General features: G+C 38.7%; 6 protein-coding genes across 6 annotated transcripts in view; all 6 read left to right on the top strand.

Moving 5' to 3' along the window:
* Positions 1-27,654, top strand: part of LOC149129256 (uncharacterized) — a 53,149-nt gene that overhangs the window by 5,860 nt on the left and 19,635 nt on the right. Inside the window, exons 3-4 of the mRNA XM_089346668.1 lie at positions 21,349-21,531; positions 24,441-24,854. Coding sequence (XP_089202794.1) covers positions 21,349-21,531; positions 24,441-24,854 — 597 coding nt within the window. The remainder of the gene's footprint in view (positions 1-21,348; positions 21,532-24,440; positions 24,855-27,654) is intronic.
* Positions 1,759-6,162, top strand: LOC149129257 (uncharacterized). Its single transcript, XM_089346657.1, has 2 exons — positions 1,759-2,129; positions 5,009-6,162. The coding sequence occupies exon 2, from the start codon at positions 5,430-5,432 to the stop codon at positions 5,916-5,918; it is 489 nt and encodes a 162-aa protein (XP_089202783.1). The 5' UTR covers positions 1,759-2,129; positions 5,009-5,429; the 3' UTR covers positions 5,919-6,162.
* LOC149129258 (uncharacterized) lies at positions 7,135-11,538 on the top strand. Its single transcript, XM_089346658.1, has 2 exons — positions 7,135-7,505; positions 10,385-11,538. Exon 2 carries the CDS (start codon positions 10,806-10,808, stop codon positions 11,292-11,294), a length of 489 nt encoding a protein of 162 aa, XP_089202784.1. The 5' UTR covers positions 7,135-7,505; positions 10,385-10,805; the 3' UTR covers positions 11,295-11,538.
* LOC149129259 (uncharacterized) lies at positions 12,511-16,914 on the top strand. The gene is made up of 2 exons (XM_089346660.1): positions 12,511-12,881; positions 15,761-16,914. Exon 2 carries the CDS (start codon positions 16,182-16,184, stop codon positions 16,668-16,670), a length of 489 nt encoding a protein of 162 aa, XP_089202786.1. The 5' UTR covers positions 12,511-12,881; positions 15,761-16,181; the 3' UTR covers positions 16,671-16,914.
* Positions 21,059-24,227, top strand: LOC149129260 (uncharacterized). The gene is made up of 2 exons (XM_089346656.1): positions 21,059-22,719; positions 23,072-24,227. Exon 2 carries the CDS (start codon positions 23,493-23,495, stop codon positions 23,979-23,981), a length of 489 nt encoding a protein of 162 aa, XP_089202782.1. The 5' UTR covers positions 21,059-22,719; positions 23,072-23,492; the 3' UTR covers positions 23,982-24,227.
* Positions 25,904-27,543, top strand: LOC149129261 (uncharacterized). The gene is made up of 2 exons (XM_089346670.1): positions 25,904-26,048; positions 26,401-27,543. Exon 2 carries the CDS (start codon positions 26,822-26,824, stop codon positions 27,308-27,310), a length of 489 nt encoding a protein of 162 aa, XP_089202796.1. The 5' UTR covers positions 25,904-26,048; positions 26,401-26,821; the 3' UTR covers positions 27,311-27,543.

Below are 27,654 nucleotides of genomic sequence, written 5' to 3' on the forward strand. Positions count from 1 at the left end.
CTGAACAAAAATATATTCATAGAAATGAAAAAAATGCTATCTTTGTGATATGTATGACGAATTATTCTCTCACGATGAATCATTTAACTACACCAAAAAACCTTTATACAAGAGAGAAGCCATATCATCGTAATATCTGTGGTAAATCATACACTTGGAATAGTCAGTTGACTATTCACAAACGTGTTCATACAGGAGAGAAGCCATATCATTGTGACATATGTGGTAAATCATTCTCTAGAAGTTGTGACTTGCCTGAACACAAACGTATACATACAGGAGAGAAGCCATATCATTGTGATATCTGTGGTAAATCTTTCTCTCAAAGTGGTGTCTGGAATAGTCACAAGCGTATTCATACAGGAGAAAAGCCATATCCCAGTGATATCTGTGGTAAATCATACATTTGGAATAATCTCTTGACTATTCACAAACGTGTTCATACAGGAGAGAAGCCATATCATTGTGATATCTGCGGTAAATCATTCTCTGAAAAAGGTCACTTAAGTAGACATTTGACTATTCATACATGTGTAGCATAATCAGTATCAAAATTTATTACAACATAGCAACAATTATGAATATTTTGTCTGCTAAAAGACAGGCTTTATTTCATGGATGTCAACATGAAATTCATGAATATCAAGTTTAGTATCATATATATATCCAAATATATCAACACAGCAATGACTTTGATTTCTGAGGATGATTGTGCTGGACTTTTGAGGAATTTGTTGGGAGAGAAGAAAAGAATGGGAATAATGAATAAAAATTTTAAGTGACGTTGATTTGGTCTTTCTTGTGTTTTCATCATCATCATCATCCTTTAACCTTAATGGTCCTACCTCGTTTAAATAGTGATATCTGTGGTAAATGTTTTTCTCAAAGTTGTGTCTTGAACAGTCACAAGCGTATTCATACAGGTGAGAAGCCATATCATTGCGATACCTGTGGTAAATGACTCTCTAATAGTAGTCCTTTGACATCACACCCACGTACACATACAGGAGAGAAGCCATATCATTGTGACACCTGTGGTAAATCATTTTCTACAAAAGGTCACTTAAGTAGACATTTGACTATTCATACAGGTGTAACATAATCGGTATCAAAATTTATTAGAACATAGGAACAATTATGAATATTTTGTCTGCTAAAAGACAGGCTTTATTTCATGAACATCAACATGAAATTCATGAATATCAAGTTTAGTATCATATATATATCCAAATATATCAACACAGCAATGACTACATGGTTTCAAGTTCAGTCCCATCACGTGGCACCTTGGGCGAGTGTCTTCTGCTATAGCCCCAAGCCGACCGAAGCTTTGTGATTGAATTTGGTAGGCGGAAGTTACTGCCGTGTGTGTACATGTCTGTGTATGTGCTTGTGCCTCTCCGAAAGAGAGAGAGGGATTGTTCTGGACTTTTGAGGAACAATAAAAGTTGATGAAAATATGAAAGGCACATCTGAATGAAGAAATTTGTTTTCTGTCAACAGGATGTGATATTCTGAAATAGAAAAAGAAACTAAGATAAAGAAGACAGTTAAATGACATAACAAATCAAGATTGCAAATATTCTTTTCTACTCTAATAACAAGGCCCAAAATTTGTGGGGAGGGGCGAGACAATTAGATTGACCGCAGTATGCAACTGGTACTCAATTTATCGACCTCGTAAAGATGAACATAAAGACAGCGGAGACTGTCATTTATTTAATGTCAATGTTTCCAGTGGTCAGAATCCATTGAAGCATGGAAAGATTTACTGCCTGACACGAAACTGTGCCGATGGCACGTAATAAGCAGCATTTGAGTGTGGTTGACTAGGCAGCAGAAAACGAACGGTTGTTTCCGTGATGACTCGACGGTTCACTTCGGATATCTCCGTGACCTTCATTACGGCTGCTAAAACGGGAGGAGGAGAAGAAAGCTAACGGGTTGTGTGTGCGTGCCTGTTCTTGTCTGTGTGTGTGTGTGTGCCTGCTTGTTCTTGTCTATGTGTGTGTGCGTGTTTAAGCACGCACAGACGCACAAACGCAGACACACACACACACAGGAACAAGCGCACACGCACGCACAACGCATTAGCTTTCTTCTCCCCCTTCCATTTCAGCAATTGTCAGGTAAACGTCCGAAACATGCCTCTGTTTCTATGTGTGCGAACGTGCTCGTTCTTGCCACTGTGTCTGTGTGTCCGTTGTTGTTCTTGCATCTACGTCTGCGTGTGCGTGTGTGCTTAATCTAGCCTCTGTGTCTGTGTGTCCGTGCTGCTTTTTGCCTCTGTGTCTGTGTGCGTGCTTGTTCTTGCTTCTGCGTCTGCGTGTGCGTGTGTGCTTAATCTAGCTTCTGTGTCTGTGTGTCCGTGCTGCTTTTTGCCGCTGTGTCTGTGTGCGTGCTCGTTCTTGCTTCTGCGTCTGCGTGTGCGTGTGTGCTTAATCTAGCCTCCGCGTCCGTGCTGCTTTTGCCTCTGTGTCTGTGTGTCCGTACCGCTTTTTGCCTCTGTGTCTGTGTGTGTGCTTGTTCTTGCCTCTGTGTCTGCGTGTGCGTGTGTGCTTAATCTAGCTTCTGTGTCCGTGCTGCTTTTTGCCTCTGTGTCTGTGTGTCCGTGCCACTTTTTGTCCCTGTGTCTGTGTGCGTGCTTGTTCTTGCCTCTGTGTCTGCGTGTGCGTGTGTGCTTGTTCTTGTCTCTGTGTCTGTGTGTCCGTTCCTGTTCTTGCCTCTGTGTGACCCGGAAATGAAAATCCAAAAAATATACGGAAATGGGTTTAAAACAATGTGTAGGAAATGAATATGAAAAAAAAAGAAAAGGTGCACAAAGCAATGAGAGGGTGGGGAAAGGACTTCGGAAAATTCACAAGATCCGATAATTCACAGGATCCGAAAATTGACAAGATCGTAGATATGAAATAAGCACTATCTTTGTGATATGTATGAGAAATTCCCCTCCCATTATGAATGATTTAACTCAAGAGAAAAACCCGGATACAGGTGACAAACCATCATTCTGTCATAGTGGTGCCGTGACAGCACACAAAGATACACATACAGGAGAGAAGCCATACCATTGTGAAATCTGTGGTAAATCATACATTTGTAATAGTCAGGTGACTATTCACAAACGTGTTCATACTGGAGAGAAGCCATATCATTGTGACATTTGTGGTAAATCATTCTCTGAGAGTTCTACGTTGACTAGACACAAGCTTAGACATACAGGAGAGAAGCCATATCGTTGTCATATCTGTGGTAAATCATTCTTTGAAAGTAGTGACTTAACTAAGCACAGACGTAGACATACAGGAGAGAAGCCATATCATTGTGATATTTGTGGTAAATCATTCTCTCAAAGTTATACCTTGACAAGACACAAACTTACTCATACAGGAGAGAAACAGTATCATTGTGACATCTGTGGTAAATCATACTTTGAAAGTAGTGACTTAACTAGACACAAACGTATTCATACTGGAGAAAGACCATATCATTGCGATATTTGTGGTAAATCATTCTTTGATAGCAATTACTTAACTAAGCACAAACTTACACATACATGAGAGAAGCCATATCATTGCGATATCTGCAGTAAATCATTCTCTGGACATAGTCAGTTGACTATTCACAAACGTGTCCATACAGGAGAGAAGCCATATCATTGTAACAACTGTGGTAAATCATTCCCTCAAAAAGGTAACTTAAGTAGACATTTGACTATTCATACACAGGTGTAACAGAATCAATATAAAAATTAATTACAAAATAGCAACAAGTATGAATATTTTGTCTGCTAAAACACAGGCTTTATTCCTCCTCAAGCTTGATGTTAACAACTTAAGTTTCATGAACGTCAACATGAAATTCATGAATATCAACTTTAGTATCATGTATATATCCAAATATATCAACACAGCGATGACTTTGATTTTTGAAGAGATGGCTGTGTGGTTAGGAAGCTTGCTTCCCAGCTACATGGTTTCAGGTTCAGTCGCATCGCGTGGCATCTTGGGCGAGTGTCTTTTGCTATAACCCCGGGCCGACCGAAGCTTTGTGATTGAATTTGGTAGGCGGAAGTTAATGCCATGTGTGTACATGTCTGTGTATGTGCTTGTGCCTCTCCGAAAGAGAGAGAGGGATTGTGCTGGACTTTTGAGGAATTTGTTGGGAGAGAAGAAAAGAATGGGAATAATGAATAAAAATTTTAAGTGACATTGATTTGGTCTTTCTTGTGTTTTCATCATTATCTTCCTTTATCCTTAGTGGTCCTACCTCGTTTAAATAGTAAAACATCAATTGGAGCCATGGATAGCTCATTTATGTACCCACAGTGTACACGGATATATACATATTAACTAAAGCCAAAAAGGGATTTGTCCTTCCAGTTATGCATATATCGACAAGTAACTGTTATCGCTGGTCCCCAACAGAGGGACCAGCTATTCAAATTGACAGTACGTTGGTAGATAAAGCAGTTCAGGGTGTGAAGACAAAACATACCTTTGCTCATTCACTCTCTCCTGCTCTCTCTCCACAAGAAATCGAAGTCTACTTGTTAAGCACTTAAAATTTTGGTGTGAAAAATTGCTAAAGAACAAAACTGTTTTGCAGCGGAGGTCTTATACATCCTGTGATCTATATATCCAGTCATTTTAGTAGGTATGTAAAAGATATTGTTTTAATACACATTGACTAAAATGTTTTTTGTCCAGACAGCGTTACCACTTCGTTTATTATTGTTTTGAAAGTTCTTTGATTTTTCATTCTTATGTAATCCACATTAAATAAATGACAGTGTCGTCTGTCTTTATGTACATCTTTACGAGTTTTGTGTTTCATCTTTACGAGGTCGATAAACTGAGTACCAGTTTCATACAGGAGTCGATCTAATTGTCTCGCCCCTCCCCACAAATTTTGGGCCTTGTTATTAGAGTAGAAAAGAATGTTTGCAATCTTGATTTGTTATGTCATTTAACTGTCTTCTTTATCTTAGTTTCTTTTTCTGTTTCAGAATATCACATCCTGTTGACAGAAAAGAAATTTCTTCATTCAGATGTGCCTTTGATATTTTCATCAACTTTTATTGACTAAAGGAAGACGATATATTTATAAGGACCATTCATCAATACATCAACCTCCTTATCTGAAGAAAGTCTATGACAAAATACTGCGAAATATTTCTTCTGGACGATGGAATTCACAGCAACAATTTCAAGTCTTTGCTGTCTGGAATATAGAGGAGGTGATTGCTTTGCCTGTTACTTAAGCTTGGATAACTTTACAAAGGAGTGGACAGTTTTCACATCCTGATTTACATATTAAACAAGATCTCAGATAAAAGAAACAACATTAAATTATTCCCTGAAAATAGAGACTCAACTGAACAAAAATATATTCATAGAAATGAAAAAAATGCTATCTTTGTGATATGTATGACGAATTATTCTCTCACGATGAATCATTTAACTACACCAAAAAACCTTTATACAAGAGAGAAGCCATATCATCGTAATATCTGTGGTAAATCATACACTTGGAATAGTCAGTTGACTATTCACAAACGTGTTCATACAGGAGAGAAGCCATATCATTGTGACATATGTGGTAAATCATTCTCTAGAAGTTGTGACTTGCCTGAACACAAACGTATACATACAGGAGAGAAGCCATATCATTGTGATATCTGTGGTAAATCTTTCTCTCAAAGTGGTGTCTGGAATAGTCACAAGCGTATTCATACAGGAGAAAAGCCATATCCCAGTGATATCTGTGGTAAATCATACATTTGGAATAATCTCTTGACTATTCACAAACGTGTTCATACAGGAGAGAAGCCATATCATTGTGATATCTGCGGTAAATCATTCTCTGAAAAAGGTCACTTAAGTAGACATTTGACTATTCATACATGTGTAGCATAATCAGTATCAAAATTTATTACAACATAGCAACAATTATGAATATTTTGTCTGCTAAAAGACAGGCTTTATTTCATGGATGTCAACATGAAATTCATGAATATCAAGTTTAGTATCATATATATATCCAAATATATCAACACAGCAATGACTTTGATTTCTGAGGATGATTGTGCTGGACTTTTGAGGAATTTGTTGGGAGAGAAGAAAAGAATGGGAATAATGAATAAAAATTTTAAGTGACGTTGATTTGGTCTTTCTTGTGTTTTCATCATCATCATCATCCTTTAACCTTAATGGTCCTACCTCGTTTAAATAGTGATATCTGTGGTAAATGTTTTTCTCAAAGTTGTGTCTTGAACAGTCACAAGCGTATTCATACAGGTGAGAAGCCATATCATTGCGATACCTGTGGTAAATGACTCTCTAATAGTAGTCCTTTGACATCACACCCACGTACACATACAGGAGAGAAGCCATATCATTGTGACACCTGTGGTAAATCATTTTCTACAAAAGGTCACTTAAGTAGACATTTGACTATTCATACAGGTGTAACATAATCAGTATCAAAATTTATTAGAACATAGGAACAATTATGAATATTTTGTCTGCTAAAAGACAGGCTTTATTTCATGAACATCAACATGAAATTCATGAATATCAAGTTTAGTATCATATATATATCCAAATATATCAACACAGCAATGACTACATGGTTTCAAGTTCAGTCCCATCACGTGGCACCTTGGGCGAGTGTCTTCTGCTATAGCCCCAAGCCGACCGAAGCTTTGTGATTGAATTTGGTAGGCGGAAGTTACTGCCGTGTGTGTACATGTCTGTGTATGTGCTTGTGCCTCTCCGAAAGAGAGAGAGGGATTGTTCTGGACTTTTGAGGAACAATAAAAGTTGATGAAAATATGAAAGGCACATCTGAATGAAGAAATTTGTTTTCTGTCAACAGGATGTGATATTCTGAAATAGAAAAAGAAACTAAGATAAAGAAGACAGTTAAATGACATAACAAATCAAGATTGCAAATATTCTTTTCTACTCTAATAACAAGGCCCAAAATTTGTGGGGAGGGGCGAGACAATTAGATTGACCGCAGTATGCAACTGGTACTCAATTTATCGACCTCGTAAAGATGAACATAAAGACAGCGGAGACTGTCATTTATTTAATGTCAATGTTTCCAGTGGTCAGAATCCATTGAAGCATGGAAAGATTTACTGCCTGACACGAAACTGTGCCGATGGCACGTAATAAGCAGCATTTGAGTGTGGTTGACTAGGCAGCAGAAAACGAACGGTTGTTTCCGTGATGACTCGACGGTTCACTTCGGATATCTCCGTGACCTTCATTACGGCTGCTAAAACGGGAGGAGGAGAAGAAAGCTAACGGGTTGTGTGTGCGTGCCTGTTCTTGTCTGTGTGTGTGTGTGTGCCTGCTTGTTCTTGTCTATGTGTGTGTGCGTGTTTAAGCACGCACAGACGCACAAACGCAGACACACACACACACAGGAACAAGCGCACACGCACGCACAACGCATTAGCTTTCTTCTCCCCCTTCCATTTCAGCAATTGTCAGGTAAACGTCCGAAACATGCCTCTGTTTCTATGTGTGCGAACGTGCTCGTTCTTGCCACTGTGTCTGTGTGTCCGTTGTTGTTCTTGCATCTACGTCTGCGTGTGCGTGTGTGCTTAATCTAGCCTCTGTGTCTGTGTGTCCGTGCTGCTTTTTGCCTCTGTGTCTGTGTGCGTGCTTGTTCTTGCTTCTGCGTCTGCGTGTGCGTGTGTGCTTAATCTAGCTTCTGTGTCTGTGTGTCCGTGCTGCTTTTTGCCGCTGTGTCTGTGTGCGTGCTCGTTCTTGCTTCTGCGTCTGCGTGTGCGTGTGTGCTTAATCTAGCCTCCGCGTCCGTGCTGCTTTTGCCTCTGTGTCTGTGTGTCCGTACCGCTTTTTGCCTCTGTGTCTGTGTGTGTGCTTGTTCTTGCCTCTGTGTCTGCGTGTGCGTGTGTGCTTAATCTAGCTTCTGTGTCCGTGCTGCTTTTTGCCTCTGTGTCTGTGTGTCCGTGCCACTTTTTGTCCCTGTGTCTGTGTGCGTGCTTGTTCTTGCCTCTGTGTCTGCGTGTGCGTGTGTGCTTGTTCTTGTCTCTGTGTCTGTGTGTCCGTTCCTGTTCTTGCCTCTGTGTGACCCGGAAATGAAAATCCAAAAAATATACGGAAATGGGTTTAAAACAATGTGTAGGAAATGAATATGAAAAAAAAAGAAAAGGTGCACAAAGCAATGAGAGGGTGGGGAAAGGACTTCGGAAAATTCACAAGATCCGATAATTCACAGGATCCGAAAATTGACAAGATCGTAGATATGAAATAAGCACTATCTTTGTGATATGTATGAGAAATTCCCCTCCCATTATGAATGATTTAACTCAAGAGAAAAACCCGGATACAGGTGACAAACCATCATTCTGTCATAGTGGTGCCGTGACAGCACACAAAGATACACATACAGGAGAGAAGCCATACCATTGTGAAATCTGTGGTAAATCATACATTTGTAATAGTCAGGTGACTATTCACAAACGTGTTCATACTGGAGAGAAGCCATATCATTGTGACATTTGTGGTAAATCATTCTCTGAGAGTTCTACGTTGACTAGACACAAGCTTAGACATACAGGAGAGAAGCCATATCGTTGTCATATCTGTGGTAAATCATTCTTTGAAAGTAGTGACTTAACTAAGCACAGACGTAGACATACAGGAGAGAAGCCATATCATTGTGATATTTGTGGTAAATCATTCTCTCAAAGTTATACCTTGACAAGACACAAACTTACTCATACAGGAGAGAAACAGTATCATTGTGACATCTGTGGTAAATCATACTTTGAAAGTAGTGACTTAACTAGACACAAACGTATTCATACTGGAGAAAGACCATATCATTGCGATATTTGTGGTAAATCATTCTTTGATAGCAATTACTTAACTAAGCACAAACTTACACATACATGAGAGAAGCCATATCATTGCGATATCTGCAGTAAATCATTCTCTGGACATAGTCAGTTGACTATTCACAAACGTGTCCATACAGGAGAGAAGCCATATCATTGTAACAACTGTGGTAAATCATTCCCTCAAAAAGGTAACTTAAGTAGACATTTGACTATTCATACACAGGTGTAACAGAATCAATATAAAAATTAATTACAAAATAGCAACAAGTATGAATATTTTGTCTGCTAAAACACAGGCTTTATTCCTCCTCAAGCTTGATGTTAACAACTTAAGTTTCATGAACGTCAACATGAAATTCATGAATATCAACTTTAGTATCATGTATATATCCAAATATATCAACACAGCGATGACTTTGATTTTTGAAGAGATGGCTGTGTGGTTAGGAAGCTTGCTTCCCAGCTACATGGTTTCAGGTTCAGTCGCATCGCGTGGCATCTTGGGCGAGTGTCTTTTGCTATAACCCCGGGCCGACCGAAGCTTTGTGATTGAATTTGGTAGGCGGAAGTTAATGCCATGTGTGTACATGTCTGTGTATGTGCTTGTGCCTCTCCGAAAGAGAGAGAGGGATTGTGCTGGACTTTTGAGGAATTTGTTGGGAGAGAAGAAAAGAATGGGAATAATGAATAAAAATTTTAAGTGACATTGATTTGGTCTTTCTTGTGTTTTCATCATTATCTTCCTTTATCCTTAGTGGTCCTACCTCGTTTAAATAGTAAAACATCAATTGGAGCCATGGATAGCTCATTTATGTACCCACAGTGTACACGGATATATACATATTAACTAAAGCCAAAAAGGGATTTGTCCTTCCAGTTATGCATATATCGACAAGTAACTGTTATCGCTGGTCCCCAACAGAGGGACCAGCTATTCAAATTGACAGTACGTTGGTAGATAAAGCAGTTCAGGGTGTGAAGACAAAACATACCTTTGCTCATTCACTCTCTCCTGCTCTCTCTCCACAAGAAATCGAAGTCTACTTGTTAAGCACTTAAAATTTTGGTGTGAAAAATTGCTAAAGAACAAAACTGTTTTGCAGCGGAGGTCTTATACATCCTGTGATCTATATATCCAGTCATTTTAGTAGGTATGTAAAAGATATTGTTTTAATACACATTGACTAAAATGTTTTTTGTCCAGACAGCGTTACCACTTCGTTTATTATTGTTTTGAAAGTTCTTTGATTTTTCATTCTTATGTAATCCACATTAAATAAATGACAGTGTCGTCTGTCTTTATGTACATCTTTACGAGTTTTGTGTTTCATCTTTACGAGGTCGATAAACTGAGTACCAGTTTCATACAGGAGTCGATCTAATTGTCTCGCCCCTCCCCACAAATTTTGGGCCTTGTTATTAGAGTAGAAAAGAATGTTTGCAATCTTGATTTGTTATGTCATTTAACTGTCTTCTTTATCTTAGTTTCTTTTTCTGTTTCAGAATATCACATCCTGTTGACAGAAAAGAAATTTCTTCATTCAGATGTGCCTTTGATATTTTCATCAACTTTTATTGACTAAAGGAAGACGATATATTTATAAGGACCATTCATCAATACATCAACCTCCTTATCTGAAGAAAGTCTATGACAAAATACTGCGAAATATTTCTTCTGGACGATGGAATTCACAGCAACAATTTCAAGTCTTTGCTGTCTGGAATATAGAGGAGGTGATTGCTTTGCCTGTTACTTAAGCTTGGATAACTTTACAAAGGAGTGGACAGTTTTCACATCCTGATTTACATATTAAACAAGATCTCAGATAAAAGAAACAACATTAAATTATTCCCTGAAAATAGAGACTCAACTGAACAAAAATATATTCATAGAAATGAAAAAAATGCTATCTTTGTGATATGTATGACGAATTATTCTCTCACGATGAATCATTTAACTACACCAAAAAACCTTTATACAAGAGAGAAGCCATATCATCGTAATATCTGTGGTAAATCATACACTTGGAATAGTCAGTTGACTATTCACAAACGTGTTCATACAGGAGAGAAGCCATATCATTGTGACATATGTGGTAAATCATTCTCTAGAAGTTGTGACTTGCCTGAACACAAACGTATACATACAGGAGAGAAGCCATATCATTGTGATATCTGTGGTAAATCTTTCTCTCAAAGTGGTGTCTGGAATAGTCACAAGCGTATTCATACAGGAGAAAAGCCATATCCCAGTGATATCTGTGGTAAATCATACATTTGGAATAATCTCTTGACTATTCACAAACGTGTTCATACAGGAGAGAAGCCATATCATTGTGATATCTGCGGTAAATCATTCTCTGAAAAAGGTCACTTAAGTAGACATTTGACTATTCATACATGTGTAGCATAATCAGTATCAAAATTTATTACAACATAGCAACAATTATGAATATTTTGTCTGCTAAAAGACAGGCTTTATTTCATGGATGTCAACATGAAATTCATGAATATCAAGTTTAGTATCATATATATATCCAAATATATCAACACAGCAATGACTTTGATTTCTGAGGATGATTGTGCTGGACTTTTGAGGAATTTGTTGGGAGAGAAGAAAAGAATGGGAATAATGAATAAAAATTTTAAGTGACGTTGATTTGGTCTTTCTTGTGTTTTCATCATCATCATCATCCTTTAACCTTAATGGTCCTACCTCGTTTAAATAGTGATATCTGTGGTAAATGTTTTTCTCAAAGTTGTGTCTTGAACAGTCACAAGCGTATTCATACAGGTGAGAAGCCATATCATTGCGATACCTGTGGTAAATGACTCTCTAATAGTAGTCCTTTGACATCACACCCACGTACACATACAGGAGAGAAGCCATATCATTGTGACACCTGTGGTAAATCATTTTCTACAAAAGGTCACTTAAGTAGACATTTGACTATTCATACAGGTGTAACATAATCAGTATCAAAATTTATTAGAACATAGGAACAATTATGAATATTTTGTCTGCTAAAAGACAGGCTTTATTTCATGAACATCAACATGAAATTCATGAATATCAAGTTTAGTATCATATATATATCCAAATATATCAACACAGCAATGACTACATGGTTTCAAGTTCAGTCCCATCACGTGGCACCTTGGGCGAGTGTCTTCTGCTATAGCCCCAAGCCGACCGAAGCTTTGTGATTGAATTTGGTAGGCGGAAGTTACTGCCGTGTGTGTACATGTCTGTGTATGTGCTTGTGCCTCTCCGAAAGAGAGAGAGGGATTGTTCTGGACTTTTGAGGAACAATAAAAGTTGATGAAAATATGAAAGGCACATCTGAATGAAGAAATTTGTTTTCTGTCAACAGGATGTGATATTCTGAAATAGAAAAAGAAACTAAGATAAAGAAGACAGTTAAATGACATAACAAATCAAGATTGCAAATATTCTTTTCTACTCTAATAACAAGGCCCAAAATTTGTGGGGAGGGGCGAGACAATTAGATTGACCGCAGTATGCAACTGGTACTCAATTTATCGACCTCGTAAAGATGAACATAAAGACAGCGGAGACTGTCATTTATTTAATGTCAATGTTTCCAGTGGTCAGAATCCATTGAAGCATGGAAAGATTTACTGCCTGACACGAAACTGTGCCGATGGCACGTAATAAGCAGCATTTGAGTGTGGTTGACTAGGCAGCAGAAAACGAACGGTTGTTTCCGTGATGACTCGACGGTTCACTTCGGATATCTCCGTGACCTTCATTACGGCTGCTAAAACGGGAGGAGGAGAAGAAAGCTAACGGGTTGTGTGTGCGTGCCTGTTCTTGTCTGTGTGTGTGTGTGTGCCTGCTTGTTCTTGTCTATGTGTGTGTGCGTGTTTAAGCACGCACAGACGCACAAACGCAGACACACACACACACAGGAACAAGCGCACACGCACGCACAACGCATTAGCTTTCTTCTCCCCCTTCCATTTCAGCAATTGTCAGGTAAACGTCCGAAACATGCCTCTGTTTCTATGTGTGCGAACGTGCTCGTTCTTGCCACTGTGTCTGTGTGTCCGTTGTTGTTCTTGCATCTACGTCTGCGTGTGCGTGTGTGCTTAATCTAGCCTCTGTGTCTGTGTGTCCGTGCTGCTTTTTGCCTCTGTGTCTGTGTGCGTGCTTGTTCTTGCTTCTGCGTCTGCGTGTGCGTGTGTGCTTAATCTAGCTTCTGTGTCTGTGTGTCCGTGCTGCTTTTTGCCGCTGTGTCTGTGTGCGTGCTCGTTCTTGCTTCTGCGTCTGCGTGTGCGTGTGTGCTTAATCTAGCCTCCGCGTCCGTGCTGCTTTTGCCTCTGTGTCTGTGTGTCCGTACCGCTTTTTGCCTCTGTGTCTGTGTGTGTGCTTGTTCTTGCCTCTGTGTCTGCGTGTGCGTGTGTGCTTAATCTAGCTTCTGTGTCCGTGCTGCTTTTTGCCTCTGTGTCTGTGTGTCCGTGCCACTTTTTGTCCCTGTGTCTGTGTGCGTGCTTGTTCTTGCCTCTGTGTCTGCGTGTGCGTGTGTGCTTGTTCTTGTCTCTGTGTCTGTGTGTCCGTTCCTGTTCTTGCCTCTGTGTGACCCGGAAATGAAAATCCAAAAAATATACGGAAATGGGTTTAAAACAATGTGTAGGAAATGAATATGAAAAAAAAAGAAAAGGTGCACAAAGCAATGAGAGGGTGGGGAAAGGACTTCGGAAAATTCACAAGATCCGATAATTCACAGGATCCGAAAATTGACAAGATCGTAGATATGAAATAAGCACTATCTTTGTGATATGTATGAGAAATTCCCCTCCCATTATGAATGATTTAACTCAAGAGAAAAACCCGGATACAGGTGACAAACCATCATTCTGTCATAGTGGTGCCGTGACAGCACACAAAGATACACATACAGGAGAGAAGCCATACCATTGTGAAATCTGTGGTAAATCATACATTTGTAATAGTCAGGTGACTATTCACAAACGTGTTCATACTGGAGAGAAGCCATATCATTGTGACATTTGTGGTAAATCATTCTCTGAGAGTTCTACGTTGACTAGACACAAGCTTAGACATACAGGAGAGAAGCCATATCGTTGTCATATCTGTGGTAAATCATTCTTTGAAAGTAGTGACTTAACTAAGCACAGACGTAGACATACAGGAGAGAAGCCATATCATTGTGATATTTGTGGTAAATCATTCTCTCAAAGTTATACCTTGACAAGACACAAACTTACTCATACAGGAGAGAAACAGTATCATTGTGACATCTGTGGTAAATCATACTTTGAAAGTAGTGACTTAACTAGACACAAACGTATTCATACTGGAGAAAGACCATATCATTGCGATATTTGTGGTAAATCATTCTTTGATAGCAATTACTTAACTAAGCACAAACTTACACATACATGAGAGAAGCCATATCATTGCGATATCTGCAGTAAATCATTCTCTGGACATAGTCAGTTGACTATTCACAAACGTGTCCATACAGGAGAGAAGCCATATCATTGTAACAACTGTGGTAAATCATTCCCTCAAAAAGGTAACTTAAGTAGACATTTGACTATTCATACACAGGTGTAACAGAATCAATATAAAAATTAATTACAAAATAGCAACAAGTATGAATATTTTGTCTGCTAAAACACAGGCTTTATTCCTCCTCAAGCTTGATGTTAACAACTTAAGTTTCATGAACGTCAACATGAAATTCATGAATATCAACTTTAGTATCATGTATATATCCAAATATATCAACACAGCGATGACTTTGATTTTTGAAGAGATGGCTGTGTGGTTAGGAAGCTTGCTTCCCAGCTACATGGTTTCAGGTTCAGTCGCATCGCGTGGCATCTTGGGCGAGTGTCTTTTGCTATAACCCCGGGCCGACCGAAGCTTTGTGATTGAATTTGGTAGGCGGAAGTTAATGCCATGTGTGTACATGTCTGTGTATGTGCTTGTGCCTCTCCGAAAGAGAGAGAGGGATTGTGCTGGACTTTTGAGGAATTTGTTGGGAGAGAAGAAAAGAATGGGAATAATGAATAAAAATTTTAAGTGACATTGATTTGGTCTTTCTTGTGTTTTCATCATTATCTTCCTTTATCCTTAGTGGTCCTACCTCGTTTAAATAGTAAAACATCAATTGGAGCCATGGATAGCTCATTTATGTACCCACAGTGTACACGGATATATACATATTAACTAAAGCCAAAAAGGGATTTGTCCTTCCAGTTATGCATATATCGACAAGTAACTGTTATCGCTGGTCCCCAACAGAGGGACCAGCTATTCAAATTGACAGTACGTTGGTAGATAAAGCAGTTCAGGGTGTGAAGACAAAACATACCTTTGCTCATTCACTCTCTCCTGCTCTCTCTCCACAAGAAATCGAAGTCTACTTGTTAAGCACTTAAAATTTTGGTGTGAAAAATTGCTAAAGAACAAAACTGTTTTGCAGCGGAGGTCTTATACATCCTGTGATCTATATATCCAGTCATTTTAGTAGGTATGTAAAAGATATTGTTTTAATACACATTGACTAAAATGTTTTTTGTCCAGACAGCGTTACCACTTCGTTTATTATTGTTTTGAAAGTTCTTTGATTTTTCATTCTTATGTAATCCACATTAAATAAATGACAGTGTCGTCTGTCTTTATGTACATCTTTACGAGTTTTGTGTTTCATCTTTACGAGGTCGATAAACTGAGTACCAGTTTCATACAGGAGTCGATCTAATTGTCTCGCCCCTCCCCACAAATTTTGGGCCTTGTTATTAGAGTAGAAAAGAATGTTTGCAATCTTGATTTGTTATGTCATTTAACTGTCTTCTTTATCTTAGTTTCTTTTTCTGTTTCAGAATATCACATCCTGTTGACAGAAAAGAAATTTCTTCATTCAGATGTGCCTTTGATATTTTCATCAACTTTTATTGACTAAAGGAAGACGATATATTTATAAGGACCATTCATCAATACATCAACCTCCTTATCTGAAGAAAGTCTATGACAAAATACTGCGAAATATTTCTTCTGGACGATGGAATTCACAGCAACAATTTCAAGTCTTTGCTGTCTGGAATATAGAGGAGGTGATTGCTTTGCCTGTTACTTAAGCTTGGATAACTTTACAAAGGAGTGGACAGTTTTCACATCCTGATTTACATATTAAACAAGATCTCAGATAAAAGAAACAACATTAAATTATTCCCTGAAAATAGAGACTCAACTGAACAAAAATATATTCATAGAAATGAAAAAAATGCTATCTTTGTGATATGTATGACGAATTATTCTCTCACGATGAATCATTTAACTACACCAAAAAACCTTTATACAAGAGAGAAGCCATATCATCGTAATATCTGTGGTAAATCATACACTTGGAATAGTCAGTTGACTATTCACAAACGTGTTCATACAGGAGAGAAGCCATATCATTGTGACATATGTGGTAAATCATTCTCTAGAAGTTGTGACTTGCCTGAACACAAACGTATACATACAGGAGAGAAGCCATATCATTGTGATATCTGTGGTAAATCTTTCTCTCAAAGTGGTGTCTGGAATAGTCACAAGCGTATTCATACAGGAGAAAAGCCATATCCCAGTGATATCTGTGGTAAATCATACATTTGGAATAATCTCTTGACTATTCACAAACGTGTTCATACAGGAGAGAAGCCATATCATTGTGATATCTGCGGTAAATCATTCTCTGAAAAAGGTCACTTAAGTAGACATTTGACTATTCATACATGTGTAGCATAATCAGTATCAAAATTTATTACAACATAGCAACAATTATGAATATTTTGTCTGCTAAAAGACAGGCTTTATTTCATGGATGTCAACATGAAATTCATGAATATCAAGTTTAGTATCATATATATATCCAAATATATCAACACAGCAATGACTTTGATTTCTGAGGATGATTGTGCTGGACTTTTGAGGAATTTGTTGGGAGAGAAGAAAAGAATGGGAATAATGAATAAAAATTTTAAGTGACGTTGATTTGGTCTTTCTTGTGTTTTCATCATCATCATCATCCTTTAACCTTAATGGTCCTACCTCGTTTAAATAGTGATATCTGTGGTAAATGTTTTTCTCAAAGTTGTGTCTTGAACAGTCACAAGCGTATTCATACAGGTGAGAAGCCATATCATTGCGATACCTGTGGTAAATGACTCTCTAATAGTAGTCCTTTGACATCACACCCACGTACACATACAGGAGAGAAGCCATATCATTGTGACACCTGTGGTAAATCATTTTCTACAAAAGGTCACTTAAGTAGACATTTGACTATTCATACAGGTGTAACATAATCAGTATCAAAATTTATTAGAACATAGGAACAATTATGAATATTTTGTCTGCTAAAAGACAGGCTTTATTTCATGAACATCAACATGAAATTCATGAATATCAAGTTTAGTATCATATATATATCCAAATATATCAACACAGCAATGACTACATGGTTTCAAGTTCAGTCCCATCACGTGGCACCTTGGGCGAGTGTCTTCTGCTATAGCCCCAAGCCGACCGAAGCTTTGTGATTGAATTTGGTAGGCGGAAGTTACTGCCGTGTGTGTACATGTCTGTGTATGTGCTTGTGCCTCTCCGAAAGAGAGAGAGGGATTGTTCTGGACTTTTGAGGAACAATAAAAGTTGATGAAAATATGAAAGGCACATCTGAATGAAGAAATTTGTTTTCTGTCAACAGGATGTGATATTCTGAAATAGAAAAAGAAACTAAGATAAAGAAGACAGTTAAATGACATAACAAATCAAGATTGCAAATATTCTTTTCTACTCTAATAACAAGGCCCAAAATTTGTGGGGAGGGGCGAGACAATTAGATTGACCGCAGTATGCAACTGGTACTCAATTTATCGACCTCGTAAAGATGAACATAAAGACAGCGGAGACTGTCATTTATTTAATGTCAATGTTTCCAGTGGTCAGAATCCATTGAAGCATGGAAAGATTTACTGCCTGACACGAAACTGTGCCGATGGCACGTAATAAGCAGCATTTGAGTGTGGTTGACTAGGCAGCAGAAAACGAACGGTTGTTTCCGTGATGACTCGACGGTTCACTTCGGATATCTCCGTGACCTTCATTACGGCTGCTAAAACGGGAGGAGGAGAAGAAAGCTAACGGGTTGTGTGTGCGTGCCTGTTCTTGTCTGTGTGTGTGTGTGTGCCTGCTTGTTCTTGTCTATGTGTGTGTGCGTGTTTAAGCACGCACAGACGCACAAACGCAGACACACACACACACAGGAACAAGCGCACACGCACGCACAACGCATTAGCTTTCTTCTCCCCCTTCCATTTCAGCAATTGTCAGGTAAACGTCCGAAACATGCCTCTGTTTCTATGTGTGCGAACGTGCTCGTTCTTGCCACTGTGTCTGTGTGTCCGTTGTTGTTCTTGCATCTACGTCTGCGTGTGCGTGTGTGCTTAATCTAGCCTCTGTGTCTGTGTGTCCGTGCTGCTTTTTGCCTCTGTGTCTGTGTGCGTGCTTGTTCTTGCTTCTGCGTCTGCGTGTGCGTGTGTGCTTAATCTAGCTTCTGTGTCTGTGTGTCCGTGCTGCTTTTTGCCGCTGTGTCTGTGTGCGTGCTCGTTCTTGCTTCTGCGTCTGCGTGTGCGTGTGTGCTTAATCTAGCCTCCGCGTCCGTGCTGCTTTTGCCTCTGTGTCTGTGTGTCCGTACCGCTTTTTGCCTCTGTGTCTGTGTGTGTGCTTGTTCTTGCCTCTGTGTCTGCGTGTGCGTGTGTGCTTAATCTAGCCTCTGTGTCTGTGTGTCCGTGCTGCTTTTTGCCTCTGTGTCTGTGTGCGTGCTTGTTCTTGCTTCTGCGTCTGCGTGTGCGTGTGTGCTTAATCTAGCTTCTGTGTCTGTGTGTCCGTGCTGCTTTTTGCCGCTGTGTCTGTGTGCGTGCTCGTTCTTGCTTCTGCGTCTGCGTGTGCGTGTGTGCTTAATCTAGCCTCCGCGTCCGTGCTGCTTTTGCCTCTGTGTCTGTGTGTCCGTACCGCTTTTTGCCTCTGTGTCTGTGTGTGTGCTTGTTCTTGCCTCTGTGTCTGCGTGTGCGTGTGTGCTTAATCTAGCTTCTGTGTCCGTGCTGCTTTTTGCCTCTGTGTCTGTGTGTCCGTGCCACTTTTTGTCCCTGTGTCTGTGTGCGTGCTTGTTCTTGCCTCTGTGTCTGCGTGTGCGTGTGTGCTTGTTCTTGTCTCTGTGTCTGTGTGTCCGTTCCTGTTCTTGCCTCTGTGTGACCCGGAAATGAAAATCCAAAAAATATACGGAAATGGGTTTAAAACAATGTGTAGGAAATGAATATGAAAAAAAAAGAAAAGGTGCACAAAGCAATGAGAGGGTGGGGAAAGGACTTCGGAAAATTCACAAGATCCGATAATTCACAGGATCCGAAAATTGACAAGATCGTAGATATGAAATAAGCACTATCTTTGTGATATGTATGAGAAATTCCCCTCCCATTATGAATGATTTAACTCAAGAGAAAAACCCGGATACAGGTGACAAACCATCATTCTGTCATAGTGGTGCCGTGACAGCACACAAAGATACACATACAGGAGAGAAGCCATATCATTGTGACACCTGTGGTAAATCATTTTCTACAAAAGGTCACTTAAGTAGACATTTGACTATTCATACAGGTGTAACATAATCAGTATCAAAATTTATTAGAACATAGGAACAATTATGAATATTTTGTCTGCTAAAAGACAGGCTTTATTTCATGAACATCAACATGAAATTCATGAATATCAAGTTTAGTATCATATATATATCCAAATATATCAACACAGCAATGACTACATGGTTTCAAGTTCAGTCCCATCACGTGGCACCTTGGGCGAGTGTCTTCTGCTATAGCCCCAAGCCGACCTCGTAAAGATGAACATAAAGACAGCGGAGACTGTCATTTATTTAATGTCAATGTTTCCAGTGGTCAGAATCCATCGAAGCATGGAAAGATTTACTGCCTGACACGAAACTGTGCCGATGGCACGTAATAAGCAGCATTTGAGTGTGGTTGACTAGGCAGCAGAAAACGAACGGTTGTTTCCGTGATGACTCGACGGTTCACTTCGGATATCTCCGTGACCTTCGTTACGGCTGCTAAAACGGGAGGAGGAGAAGAAAGCTAACGTGTTGTGTGTGCGTGCCTGTTCTTGTCTGTGTGAGGGCGTACTTGTTCTTGCCTCTGTGTCTGTGTGTCCGTTCTTGTTCTTGCATCTGTGTCTGCGTGTGCGTGTGTGCTTAATCTAGCCTCTGTGTCTGTGTGTCCGTCCTGCTTTTTGCCTCTGTGTCTGTGTGCGTGCTTGTTCTTGCTTCTGCGTCTGCGTGTGCGTGTGTGCTTAATCTAGCCTCTGTGTCTGTGTGTCCGTGCTGCTTTTTGCCTCTGTGTCTGTGTGCGTGCTTGTTCTTGCTTCTGCGTCTGCGTGTGCGTGTGTGCTTAATCTAGCCTCTGTGACTGTGTGTCCGTGCTGCTTTTTGCCTCTGTGTCTGTGTGCGTGCTTGTTCTTGCATCTGCGTCTGCGTGTGCGTGTGTGCTTAATCTAGCCTCTGTGTCTGTGTGTCCGTGCTGCTTTTTGCCTCTGTGTCTGTGTGCGTGCTTGTTCTTGCTTCTGCGTCTGCGTGTGCGTGTGTGCTTAATCTAGCCTCTGTGTCTGTGTGTCCGTGCTGCTTTTTGCCTCTGTGTCTGTGTGCGTGCTTGTTCTTGCTTCTGCGTCTGCGTGTGCGTGTGTGCTTAATCTAGCTTCTGTGTCTGTGTGTCCGTGCTGCTTTTTGCCTCTGTGTCTGTGTGCGTGCTTGTTCTTGCTTCTGCGTCTGCGTGTGCGTGTGTGCTTAATCTAGCTTCTGTGTCTGTGTGTCCGTACCGCTTTTTGCCTCTGTGTCTGTGTGTGTGCTTGTTCTTGCTTCTGTGTCTGCGTGTGCGTGTGTGCTTAATCTAGCCTCCGCGTCCGTGCTGCTTTTGCCTCTGTGTCTGTGTGTCCGTACCGCTTTTTGCCTCTGTGTCTGTGTGCGTGCTTGTTCTTGCCTCTGTGTCTGCGTGTGCGTGTGTGCTTGTTCTTGTCTCTGTGTCTGTGTGTCCGTTCCTGTTCTTGCCTCTGTGTGACCCGGAAATGAAAATCCAAAAAATATACGGAAATGGGTTTAAAACAATGTGTAGGAAATGAATATGAAAAAAAAGGAAAGGTGCACAAAGCAATGAGAGGGTGGGGAAAGGACTTCGGAAATTTCACAAGATCCGATAATACACAAAATCCGAAAATTGACAAGATCGTAGATATGAAATAAGCACTATCTTTGTGATATGTATGAGAAATTCCCCTCCCATGATGAATGATTTAACTCAAGAGAAAAACCCGGATACAGGTGACAAACCATCATTCTGTCATAGTGGTGCCTTGACAGCACACAAAGATACACATACAGGAGAGAAGCCATACCATTGTGAAATCTGTGGTAAATCATACATTTGTAATAGTCAGTTGACTATTCACAAACGTGTTCATACAGGAGAGAAGCCATATCATTGTGACATCTGTGGTAAATCATACTTTGAAAGTAGTGACTTAACTAGACACAAACGTATTCATACTGGAGAAAGACCATATCATTGTGATATTTGTGGTAAATCATTCTTTGATAGCAATTACTTAACTAAGCACAAACTTACACATACATGAGAGAAGCCATATCATTGCGATATCTGCAGTAAATCATTCTCTGGACATAGTCAGTTGACTATTCACAAACGTGTCCATACAGGAGAGAAGCCATATCATTGTAACAACTGTGGTAAATCATTCCCTCAAAAAGGTAACTTAAGTAGACATTTGACTATTCATACACAGGTGTAACAGAATCAATATAAAAATTTATTACAAAATAGCAACAAGTATGAATATTTTGTCTGCTAAAACACAGGCTTTATTCCTCCTCAAGCTTGATGTTAACAACTTAAGTTTCATGAACGTCAACATGAAATTCATGAATATCAACTTTAGTATCATGTATATATCCAAATATATCAACACAGCGATGACTTTGATTTTTGAAGAGATGGCTGTGTGGTTAGGAAGCTTGCTTCCCAGCTACATGGTTTCAGGTTCAGTCGCATCGCGTGGCATCTTGGGCGAGTGTCTTTTGCTATAACCCCGGGCCGACCGAAGCTTTGTGATTGAATTTGGTAGGCGGAAGTTAATGCCATGTGTGTACATGTCTGTGTATGTGCTTGTGCCTCTCCGAAAGAGAGAGAGGGATTGTGCTGGACTTTTGAGGAATTTGTTGGGAGAGAAGAAAAGAATGGGAATAATGAATAAAAATTTTAAGTGACATTGATTTGGTCTTTCTTGTGTTTTCATCATTATCTTCCTTTATCCTTAGTGGTCCTACCTCGTTTAAATAGTAAAACATCAATTGGAGCCATGGATAGCTCATTTATGTACCCACAGTGTACACGGATATATACATATTAACTAAAGCCAAAAAGGGATTTGTCCTTCCAGTTATGCATATATCGACAAGTAACTGTTATCGCTGGTCCCCAACAGAGGGACCAGCTATTCAAATTGACAGTACGTTGGTAGATAAAGCAGTTCAGGGTGTGAAGACAAAACATACCTTTGCTCATTCACTCTCTCCTGCTCTCTCTCCACAAGAAATCGAAGTCTACTTGTTAAGCACTTAAAATTTTGGTGTGAAAAATTGCTAAAGAACAAAACTGTTTTGCAGCGGAGGTCTTATACATCCTGTGATCTATATATCCCGTCATTTTAGTAGGTATGTAAAAGATATTGTTTTAATACACATTGACTAAAATGTTTTTTGTCCAGACAGCGTTACCACTTCGTTTATTATTGTTTTGAAAGTTCTTTGATTTTTCATTCTTATGTAATCCACATTAAATAAATGACAGTGTCGTCTGTCTTTATGTACATCTTTACGAGTTTTGTGTTTCATCTTTACGAGGTCGATAAACTGAGTACCAGTTTCATACAGGAGTCGATCTAATTGTCTCGCCCCTCCCCACAAATTTTGGGCCTTGTTATTAGAGTAGAAAAGAATGTTTGCAATCTTGATTTGTTATGTCATTTAACTGTCTTCTTTATCTTAGTTTCTTTTTCTGTTTCAGAATATCACATCCTGTTGACAGAAAAGAAATTTCTTCATTCAGACGTGCCTTTGATATTTTCATCAACTTTTATTGACTAAAGGAAGACGATATATTTATGAGGAGCATTCATCAATACATCAACCTCTTTATCTGAAGAAAGTCTATGACAAAATACTGCGAAATATTTCTTCTGGACGATGGAATTCACAGCAACAATTTCAAGTCTTTGCTGTCTGGAATATAGAGGAGGTGATTGCTTTGCCGGTTACTTAAGCTTGGATAACTTTACAAAGGAGTGGACAGTTTTCACATCCTGATTTACATATTAAACAAGATCTCAGATAAAAGAAACAACATTAAATTATTCCCTGAAAATAGAGACTCAACTGAACAAAAATATATTCATAGAAATGAAAAAAATGCTATCTTTGTGATATGTATGACGAATTATTCTCTCACGATGAATCATTTAACTACACCAAAAAACCTTTATACAAGAGAGAAGCCATATCATCGTAATATCTGTGGTAAATCATACACTTGGAATAGTCAGTTGACTATTCACAAACGTGTTCATACAGGAGAGAAGCCATATCATTGTGACATATGTGGTAAATCATTCTCTAGAAGTTGTCACTTGCCTGAACACAAACGTATACATACAGGAGAGAAGCCATATCATTGTGATATCTGTGGTAAATCTTTCTCTCAAAGTGGTGTCTGGAATAGTCACAAGCGTATTCATACAGGAGAAAAGCCATATCCCAGTGATATCTGTGGTAAATCATACATTTGGAATAATCTCTTGACTATTCACAAACGTGTCCATACAGGAGAGAAGCCATATCATTGTGATATCTGCGGTAAATCATTCTCTGAAAAAGGTCACTTAAGTAGACATTTGACTATTCATACATGTGTAGCATAATCAGTATCAAAATTTATTACAACATAGCAACAATTATGAATATTTTGTCTGCTAAAAGACAGGCTTTATTTCATGGATGTCAACATGAAATTCATGAATATCAAGTTTAGTATCATATATATATCCAAATATATCAACACAGCAATGACTTTGATTTCTGAGGATGATTGTGCTGGACTTTTGAGGAATTTGTTGGGAGAGAAGAAAAGAATGGGAATAATGAATAAAAATTTTAAGTGACGTTGATTTGGTCTTTCTTGTGTTTTCATCATCATCATCCTTTAACCTTAATGGTCCTACCTCGTTTAAATAGTAGTGATATCTGTGGTAAATGTTTCTCTCAAAGTTGTGTCTTGAACAGTCACAAGCGTATTCATACAGGTGAGAAGCCATATCATTGCGATACCTGTGGTAAATCACTCTCTAATAGTAGTCCTTTGACATCACACACACATACACATACAGGAGAGAAGCCATACCATTGTGAAATCTGTGGTAAATCATACATTTGTAATAGTCAGTTGACTATTCACAAACGTGTTCATACAGGAGAGAAGCCATATCATTGTGACATTTGTGGTAAATCATTCTCTGAGAGTTCTACGTTGACTAGACACAAGCTTAGACATACAGGAGAGAAGCCATATCGTTGTCATATCTGTGGTAAATCATTCTTTGAAAGTAGTGACTTAACTAAGCACAGACGTAGACATACAGGAGAGAAGCCATATCATTGTGATATTTGTGGTAAACCATTCTCTCAAAGTTATACCTTGACAAGACACAAACTTACTCATACAGGAGAGAAACAGTATCATTGTGACATCTGTGGTAAATCATACTTTGAAAGTAGTGACTTAACTAGACACAAACGTATTCATACTGGAGAAAGACCATATCATTGCGATATTTGTGGTAAATCATTCTTTGATAGCAATTACTTAACTAAGCACAAACTTACACATACATGAGAGAAGCCATATCATTGCGATATCTGCAGTAAATCATTCTCTGGACATAGTCAGTTGACTATTCACAAACGTGTCCATACAGGAGAGAAGCCATATCATTGTAACAACTGTGGTAAATCATTCCCTCAAAAAGGTAACTTAAGTAGACATTTGACTATTCATACACAGGTGTAACAGAATCAATATAAAAATTTATTACAAAATAGCAACAAGTATGAATATTTTGTCTGCTAAAACACAGGCTTTATTCCTCCTCAAGCTTGATGTTAACAACTTAAGTTTCATGAACGTCAACATGAAATTCATGAATATCAACTTTAGTATCATGTATATATCCAAATATATCAACACAGCGATGACTTTGATTTTTGAAGAGATGGCTGTGTGGTTAGGAAGCTTGCTTCCCAGCTACATGGTTTCAGGTTCAGTCGCATCGCGTGGCATCTTGGGCGAGTGTCTTTTGCTATAACCCCGGGCCGACCGAAGCTTTGTGATTGAATTTGGTAGGCGGAAGTTAATGCCATGTGTGTACATGTCTGTGTATGTGCTTGTGCCTCTCCGAAAGAGAGAGAGGGATTGTGCTGGACTTTTGAGGAATTTGTTGGGAGAGAAGAAAAGAATGGGAATAATGAATAAAAATTTTAAGTGACATTGATTTGGTCTTTCTTGTGTTTTCATCATTATCTTCCTTTATCCTTAGTGGTCCTACCTCGTTTAAATAGTAAAACATCAATTGGAGCCATGGATAGCTCATTTATGTACCCACAGTGTACACGGATATATACATATTAACTAAAGCCAAAAAGGGATTTGTCCTTCCAGTTATGCATATATCGACAAGTAACTGTTATCGCTGGTCCCCAACAGAGGGACCAGCTATTCAAATTGACAGTACGTTGGTAGATAAAGCAGTTCAGGGTGTGAAGACAAAACATATCTTTGCTCATTCACTCTCTCCTGCTCTCTCTCCACAAGAAATCGAAGTCTACTTGTTAAGCACTTAAAATTTTGGTGTGAAAAATTGCTAAAGAACAAAACTGTTTTGCAGCGGAGGTCTTATACATCCTGTGATCTATATATCCCGTCATTTTAGTAGGTATGTAAAAGATATTGTTTTAATACACATTGACTAAAATGTTTTTTGTCCAGACAGCGTTACCACTTCGTTTATTATTGTTTTGAAAGTTCTTTGATTTTTCATTCTTATGTAATCCACATTAAATAAATGACAGTGTCGTCTGTCTTTATGTACATCTTTACGAGTTTTGTGTTTCATCTTTACGAGGTCGATAAACTGAGTACCAGTTTCATACAGGAGTCGATCTAATTGTCTCGCCCCTCCCCACAAATTTTGGGCCTTGTTATTAGAGTAGAAAAGAATGTTTGCAATCTTGATTTGTTATGTCATTTAACTGTCTTCTTTATCTTAGTTTCTTTTTCTGTTTCAGAATATCACATCCTGTTGACAGAAAAGAAATTTCTTCATTCAGACGTGCCTTTGATATTTTCATCAACTTTTATTGACTAAAGGAAGACGATATATTTATGAGGAGCATTCATCAATACATCAACCTCTTTATCTGAAGAAAGTCTATGACAAAATACTGCGAAATATTTCTTCTGGACGATGGAATTCACAGCAACAATTTCAAGTCTTTGCTGTCTGGAATATAGAGGAGGTGATTGCTTTGCCGGTTACTTAAGCTTGGATAACTTTACAAAGGAGTGGACAGTTTTCACATCCTGATTTACATATTAAACAAGATCTCAGATAAAAGAAACAACATTAAATTATTCCCTGAAAATAGAGACTCAACTGAACAAAAATATATTCATAGAAATGAAAAAAATGCTATCTTTGTGATATGTATGACGAATTATTCTCTCACGATGAATCATTTAACTACACCAAAAAACCTTTATACAAGAGAGAAGCCATATCATCGTAATATCTGTGGTAAATCATACACTTGGAATAGTCAGTTGACTATTCACAAACGTGTTCATACAGGAGAGAAGCCATATCATTGTGACATATGTGGTAAATCATTCTCTAGAAGTTGTCACTTGCCTGAACACAAACGTATACATACAGGAGAGAAGCCATATCATTGTGATATCTGTGGTAAATCTTTCTCTCAAAGTGGTGTCTGGAATAGTCACAAGCGTATTCATACAGGAGAAAAGCCATATCCCAGTGATATCTGTGGTAAATCATACATTTGGAATAATCTCTTGACTATTCACAAACGTGTCCATACAGGAGAGAAGCCATATCATTGTGATATCTGCGGTAAATCATTCTCTGAAAAAGGTCACTTAAGTAGACATTTGACTATTCATACATGTGTAGCATAATCAGTATCAAAATTTATTACAACATAGCAACAATTATGAATATTTTGTCTGCTAAAAGACAGGCTTTATTTCATGGATGTCAACATGAAATTCATGAATATCAAGTTTAGTATCATATATATATCCAAATATATCAACACAGCAATGACTTTGATTTCTGAGGATGATTGTGCTGGACTTTTGAGGAATTTGTTGGGAGAGAAGAAAAGAATGGGAATAATGAATAAAAATTTTAAGTGACGTTGATTTGGTCTTTCTTGTGTTTTCATCATCATCATCCTTTAACCTTAATGGTCCTACCTCGTTTAAATAGTAGTGATATCTGTGGTAAATGTTTCTCTCAA

This window comes from Octopus bimaculoides, unplaced genomic scaffold (genome assembly GCF_046866305.1).
Source record: "Octopus bimaculoides isolate indiv1 unplaced genomic scaffold, ASM4686630v1 contig88, whole genome shotgun sequence".
NCBI classification, from domain to species: domain Eukaryota; kingdom Metazoa; phylum Mollusca; class Cephalopoda; order Octopoda; family Octopodidae; genus Octopus; species Octopus bimaculoides.

Excerpts from the sequence above, each read along its gene's own strand:
- LOC149129257 (XM_089346657.1), top strand. The coding sequence starts at position 5,430 with ATGACGAATTATTCTCTCACGATGAATCATTTAACTACACCAAAAAAC.
- LOC149129258 (XM_089346658.1), top strand. The coding sequence starts at position 10,806 with ATGACGAATTATTCTCTCACGATGAATCATTTAACTACACCAAAAAAC.
- LOC149129261 (XM_089346670.1), top strand. The coding sequence starts at position 26,822 with ATGACGAATTATTCTCTCACGATGAATCATTTAACTACACCAAAAAAC.
- LOC149129259 (XM_089346660.1), top strand. The coding sequence starts at position 16,182 with ATGACGAATTATTCTCTCACGATGAATCATTTAACTACACCAAAAAAC.
- LOC149129260 (XM_089346656.1), top strand. The coding sequence starts at position 23,493 with ATGACGAATTATTCTCTCACGATGAATCATTTAACTACACCAAAAAAC.